The sequence below is a fragment of the Garra rufa genome, chromosome 17 (genome assembly GCF_049309525.1).
Source record: "Garra rufa chromosome 17, GarRuf1.0, whole genome shotgun sequence".
Lineage (NCBI taxonomy): Eukaryota > Metazoa > Chordata > Actinopteri > Cypriniformes > Cyprinidae > Garra > Garra rufa.
The window spans coordinates 13,635,156-13,641,533 of NC_133377.1; the positions used below are offsets into that span (position 1 = coordinate 13,635,156).

General features: G+C 36.4%; 1 protein-coding gene across 1 annotated transcript; it reads right to left on the bottom strand.

Annotated features, from left to right (window-relative positions):
* Positions 1–1,430: 1,430 nt before the first annotated feature.
* Positions 1,431–4,200, bottom strand: LOC141290261 (E3 ubiquitin-protein ligase TRIM65-like). The gene is made up of 6 exons (XM_073822451.1): positions 3,724–4,200; positions 3,270–3,365; positions 2,895–3,038; positions 2,642–2,810; positions 2,442–2,501; positions 1,431–1,990 (listed from the first exon to the last, which is right to left on the bottom strand). Exons 1-6 carry the CDS (start codon positions 4,198–4,200, stop codon positions 1,431–1,433), a joined length of 1,506 nt encoding a protein of 501 aa, XP_073678552.1.
* Between the last annotated feature and the right edge of the window lie 2,178 nt (positions 4,201–6,378).

The following is a 6,378-nucleotide window of genomic DNA, read 5'->3' on the forward strand; positions in this document are numbered from 1 at the left end:
AAAAACACTCTGGGACACTACACTTATTTTTACATCTCATTTGCGCCATTCTGTTCTTTGTTGTCAGGACGGAAGTAGAGTTCCACTACGATTACGTATTTCCGGTCAAAAAACCAGGAAGTGTGCAAATGGTCTATTACAGTTAACGCGAGTAGTTGTAATTCGTTACCTCCACCACTGGGGTGGAGTCCAGCAGCTGCACACGCTCCCCTCTCAGGTCCCGAGGCAGCCAACTCGTCACATCTTTCTAAATCACTCTCAAATGTAAGATTGTTGTTCAGCATTGTAGGCCATACATGCCATGTGATATTAAAATAGATACCCCTTAATTTCAGTATACTTACAGTATAAATAATTTGTAATTTTCCAGGTTGTTACCCCTTTATTCCCTAAACTTCGAATATTGTTCCTTTATACCTACATATAAATAACGCAAACCGCTAGATTGTCATAAATGTCAGTATGAAGGGAAAGCAGAGATGTGTATGAAATAAAAATGTTGCCATTTGTATTACATGTACAGTTTTAATTCAACAAAACAACTGGGCTGTGTTTCTCAAAACCTTCTTAAAGCTACGTTGTTCTTAAGTTATACTTTAAGTTTTGTGTTATTGTTAATAGGTGTTTCCCAAAATGTTCTTAGCTAAGTATACCTTCTGTAAGTCATATTTCCGCAAAGTATACTCTTAGCTATACCTTATCACTTTTGACAGTTCACAGTTCTATACAAATACAATTCTAAAGTTGTAATACACCCAGTGTTCAGGTCTTTTCTTTTCTTTTCTTTTCTTTTCTTTTCTTTTCTTTTCTTTTCTTTTCTTTTCTTTTTTCTAAACAAAACATCCCCAACTATCCCTGTGGGAATTCTCACTGAAAATTGAACTTAAAAGTGGGCAGCTATGACTGCTGAATCTCAGACACTGAGATGTTTTGTGTGCCTTCAGTTTATTCAAATATATAACACTGCATAAATTAAAATTGAAAAAAAAAAATCCACAATTGAATAAATCTCTACAAATGTTCAACTATAACATTTAATGAATTCAGAAATGAGAAACATAATTTATAATGGAGGAAAGTTAATTCATCAGGGAGTTTTCATAATTTATTTATTGTTATTTGAATATATAATATAACCCACTGTACAAATGAAATTGAAAAAAATCATTAAATCTCCATAGATGTTCAGCTATAGTAGGGTATTTACTGAATTCTAAAACGATACATTTATCATAAAGGTTCCATCAAATTATTTAACAATATAACTCAAAGTATATGAAACAACAACAACAACAACAACAACAACAAAAACAACTTAAATCTCTACAAATGTCCAGCTAGTTTACTGAATTCAAACTTCATTTATAACAGAAAACTATTTTTCATGGAGCTTGCACTTGCAATATGTCTATATCAACAGAATGTCTGGATCATTTATTTAGTAGCTTTACAGATGTACTTGATAAAAAGTAGGCTAAACAAATAATTGGAAAGCCAATTCTAATTCCCGGATAGAGAGGCTGAGTGAATGTGGTCTGGACTCTGTGGAGGAGGGTTATTGTGTCAGAGACACTGTAGAAGGACAGAATTCCTGCACTTTGATCCACATACACTCCTATTTTAGAGCAACTAGGCTCTATAAGGAGTTTAGTCTGTTTGTTATTGTGACAGAATAGATAACCGGACATAGTGCGGTCCAAGCTCCAGGATTCAGCGTTATATCCAAATTTACACTCATCACCCTGTCCCTTCCTTCTGATGCTCTCGTATGACACTGCTATACCCACATCATGAGTCCCATCCCACTGCACCTCCCAATAACAGCGTCCACATATACTCTCACTACACAACACCTGCCACCAATAATCAAATCTGCCTGGATGATTAGGATAACGCTGATCTACGTTAGTGTTGGCAATCATTCTGTTCTTCTTAGACAGTTGGAGGTGTTTATGAACTGTGTTTAGATCCACACTGAAATGACAGAAATCTGATGGAGACAAAATACATTGTATTACTTTTAATTGTTAGTGTGTGTATTAGGCATACAGTATGTTGTATATGTATAAACCAAGACATTTGTGTAAACTAAAAGACTTGATCAAACTGAAAATAATATGAAAGTTAGAATTTTATGTACAGTACAGTTTAGAAACATATGTAAAACGAAAATAGATTGATTTGTGAAAAAGCATAATTAAGTTAAACTTCAACATTCAAAATTTTGTTGCACTCTATTTTACAGTATGTGCACTTACCTGTACTTGCCGTATATTTACTTAAGAAAGTACTGGATGATATAAGGTAACTACATGGGTTAGAGTTTAGAGATAGGTTCTTAGTTATTACCCAGTTATTTTAATTACTAAAGAGTAAAAAAAAAAGTAATCTTGTGTTTTCTCTCTGTGTTTGTCTGTGTTCATGTTTTCCTATTAACTTACACTTTAGGAGCTCCTTTCTGCTCTCAAATTCAGAGTTTGCAACAGTCTGAATGCGTCTCTCTGTGGAAATCAACAGACATCTTGTATTGGAAAAGTGTAAAAGAATATCCACTGTATATTAGTTTCATATTTATTTTAATGCATATGTTTTCATATTATACTGTATTTTTATTGTTAAAGAACAAATAAGTTTCCAATACTTCTCGAGTCTCCTGTACTGTTTCTAGAAATCTTTTCAATCTCTTTTCTGCAGAAGTTCTCCAGTTTTTGTCTCAGTTGAGAGATAGATTCTCTTACATCATCATAGGAACTGATGATGATGTTGAAAAGGTCTACAGATTCAGGAGGATCATACAGAGACCTTAATTCCTATACAGACACAAAGACAAACACCACTAAAATAATTTTAAGGCAGAAATATTTCATAAATAAATTCAGTAAACACTCTGTTACCCAGAGGAAATGGGTGTCATCATCTGTGAGTGAAAGCAGCTCCAGCTCAGCATTTCTTCTCCTCAGTGTGTCAATCTCCTGCTCCAGTCGCTCCATAAGTTCTTCAGTTCGACTCACTACAGCCTTTTCTCGATTTCTGATCATCTGTGTAACTTCAGAGCGTCTTCTCTCAATAGAGCTGATGAGTTCAGTAAAGATCCTCTCACTGTCCTCCACTGCTGTCTGTGCAGAGCGCTGTAGGACACACATTACAATCAGCTCTTACTGCTGCTCACACAGTCTACTGTGCTTCAGTGGGACTGAAAACCATACTTACTGACTGACTAGAGAAGATTCTTAACTAAACCAGTGCTGCTGCTTCTCCTCAAAACTCACCTTGTGAGTCTCCACAGACTCTTTCAGCTCCTGAAGCTTTCTCTCTCGCTCCAGGATTTGCTGTTGGTATTTTCTCTGTGTCTCATCTAATAGTATCTGTCATATAAACCAAATAACAGTAAATCAAATAAACATTTAATTTGTGAAGCTGAAAGTAACAAAATGTTTTTTAATGAATTCAGCCTTTGTGTTTTCATGTCAGAAAACTCGATGAATTGCATTTTTAACCATGCAACCACACCTTGATGAACCACACCACAAAAACAATTCTAAACACTAGTGCTCTGGGCTGTTTCTTTTTATTGTGTAGCTGAAGGTATTTATTTTCATTATCACTCAAGTTCACTTTAGTTTATTTATCAGTAATTTTAATATGTAAAACACATACCATTGTACACTGTTTACAAGACATTTTAAGGTAATCAGGAATAAGTTATTATTTGTCATGTCATACCTGTTTCTCAGTCCTCCCTGCTGCAGTTGATATAATGTCATGATTATTATGTTCTTCCAAGACACAGAAGACACATATACACAGCTGATCAGAGCGGCAGTAAATCTTCAGTGGTTTACCATGTTTATGACACTTCTTCTGAAGTTGTCCAGTGGCGTCCATCAAGTTGTGTCTGCTACCTTCCTCGTGTTCAGAAGGAACAGCAGTTTGAAGTTCAATCTTCTTTAGTTGCTCCACCACTTCAGCAACTAACTTCAGCAGCATGGTGTTTTTGCCTAAAGCAGGTCTTGGACTGAAGGTCTGTCGGCATTTAGGGCAGCTGTAGATTCTCATTGTAGATTGATCCTCTCTATTCCAGTGATCTGTAATGCAGCTATTACAGTAATTGTGTCCACAGGGGCCAGTCACTGGATCTTTCAGTAGATCCAGACACAATGGACAGCTGAACTGGTCTTTAGAAAATCTGGCTTGAGCCATTTCAGTGCATGCACTCGCAGACAGAGATACAATACAGCTGAACAGCACTTAAGTTTTCTTTTTGCTGAACTGCAGTATTTAAATATTTTCCTGATTGTTTGTTTAAGAGACGTGTGCAAAAAAGGTGTGTCAATAAACTTGTTTTTCTTGCATGATCTTTCATAATACAACCATCCAATAATATCAGTCACATACTAACACTGATGAAGACTTTGAGAGAATATATTGCTGTAGTTTACTGTTTATGATGTACTTGCCTTGGTTGTGACCAAACCTGGTAACACCAATCACACCGCCAGACAGCAAGGCAATATTATTAATACAATGTTGACTTTTCATCCAAACCATTTTTTCATTATTTAAATTATGTTGGATCAATATGGAAATTTTGCTGACAGCTGACAGCAAACATGGGTGAAGACAGGGTCATTTAACTAACTATTGATTTGTTGATGATGACCACAACATCATGAAAGTATATCTCTGCGTTATTCTAGTGGGTGCTACCTAAACAGTGGGGAGTTTTCAAATGGCATTTTTCAAACCTGCTTCACATGATTTTTTCTAATGCACTAGGGGCTTGTTTTAGAGACCGGTCTTCAGGTAAAGCAGCTAAAAAAACACCTATTGTAGTATGAAATTGCCCACTGATTAAGAAACACCCATTTTGCTTCTGCATGTGGACTTTTCAGCAGACAAACTGATACTTCCTCATTAAAGAGAAAACAGGTGCATCCTACGGTGACGCATTGCTGCCACACACTTATTTTTTTTCCCACTCAGCTATGTCGTTATAACGAGATCTTTTCTCGTAAAAACGACATCTTTTCTCGTTAAAACGACATATTTTCTCGTAAAAACGACATAATTTTCTCGTTAAAACGACATCTTTTCTCGTAATAACGAGATCTTTTCTCGTTAAAACGACATAATTTTCTCGTTAAAACGACATCTTTTTCTCGTTATAACGACATATCATGTCATACGATCTGACGTTCCTGTTATAGATGATATGATTATGTTATTGTGTATTATGCAAAGCGTTTGTCCACGCTGCCTTTTCCACAGTCCTGACATAAAGGAGGATGCACGCTGCTGGAGTTAGAATACACTAGCTATATATAGAAATAAACTGTTTTAATAATTTTAATGTATTGGTTTCAATTGTAGCTGCATGTTTATTAGGATTAATCTCCAATCTGCCCTCAGACCCAGAGGATTTAAGATGATCAGATCAAAACTGTTATTTCTGAATAATCGACTCTGAGCTTGGAATATTATTTGGATGAAAGTTTGATTTTACAGAAAATTTAAATACGATCATAAAGAAATAAAATAGAAATGACAAACGGTTTGGCTGCATTATGATAATAATAATTTCGTTCCTTTTCAAAAATGGACAAAATCAGGGGCGGAGCCAGAGGGGTGGCTTGGGGTGGCCCACGCCACCCCTGAGAATTGATTGGCCACCCCAGGTGCCACCCCAAAATCCTACTCTACGATTGGCCATTAACGTGCTCAAAGGCGGAACCGTTGTTGACGCACTTGCTGCCTTTAAATCAGCGCGGGGGCTTGGACAGTCAGACACCAGAACTCAGAAATGTAAGTAGCAAATGTTTGATGTAAGCTAACCAACAATACATGGCTTACTGTTTTTTGGCATGTGAGTTTACAGCACTACTACTTGTGCTAGCACGCAAAGATATCTATTTACCTGTCACATCTGCCTTGATATCTAATCGCACACACAGCCCAGTATTAAGTCTGTTGAATCACGTCATGTATGCTAGGCTAATTTATCTACTGTACCTGCCTTTTTTCTGCTTTTCTGCCTACTCAGTCGACATTTGCTAGGTCATTAACTGTTAACTGTAGGCTACTTTTGTAAAAAGGATTTAACGATTTATCATTAGCAGATTAGCAGACGCAATTTTATGCAAAAAAAACGTAGCCTACATTATATTTTAACCAAGGAACCAAATAAAACACGCCAGCAAGGTAACGTTAGCTCGCCGGCCCCTACCTTCAGTAAGTTAGGTTTAGGCTATATTCCCAGATAAATTCCACGCACGGTTTCGTTTTTGTTTGTTCTAACGTTATAACGTTATATACAGTCAATGTTTTCAAGCCCTATGTTGCTAACATACCTAGGCTGTGAAATTAAGGTCTAGCCTACTG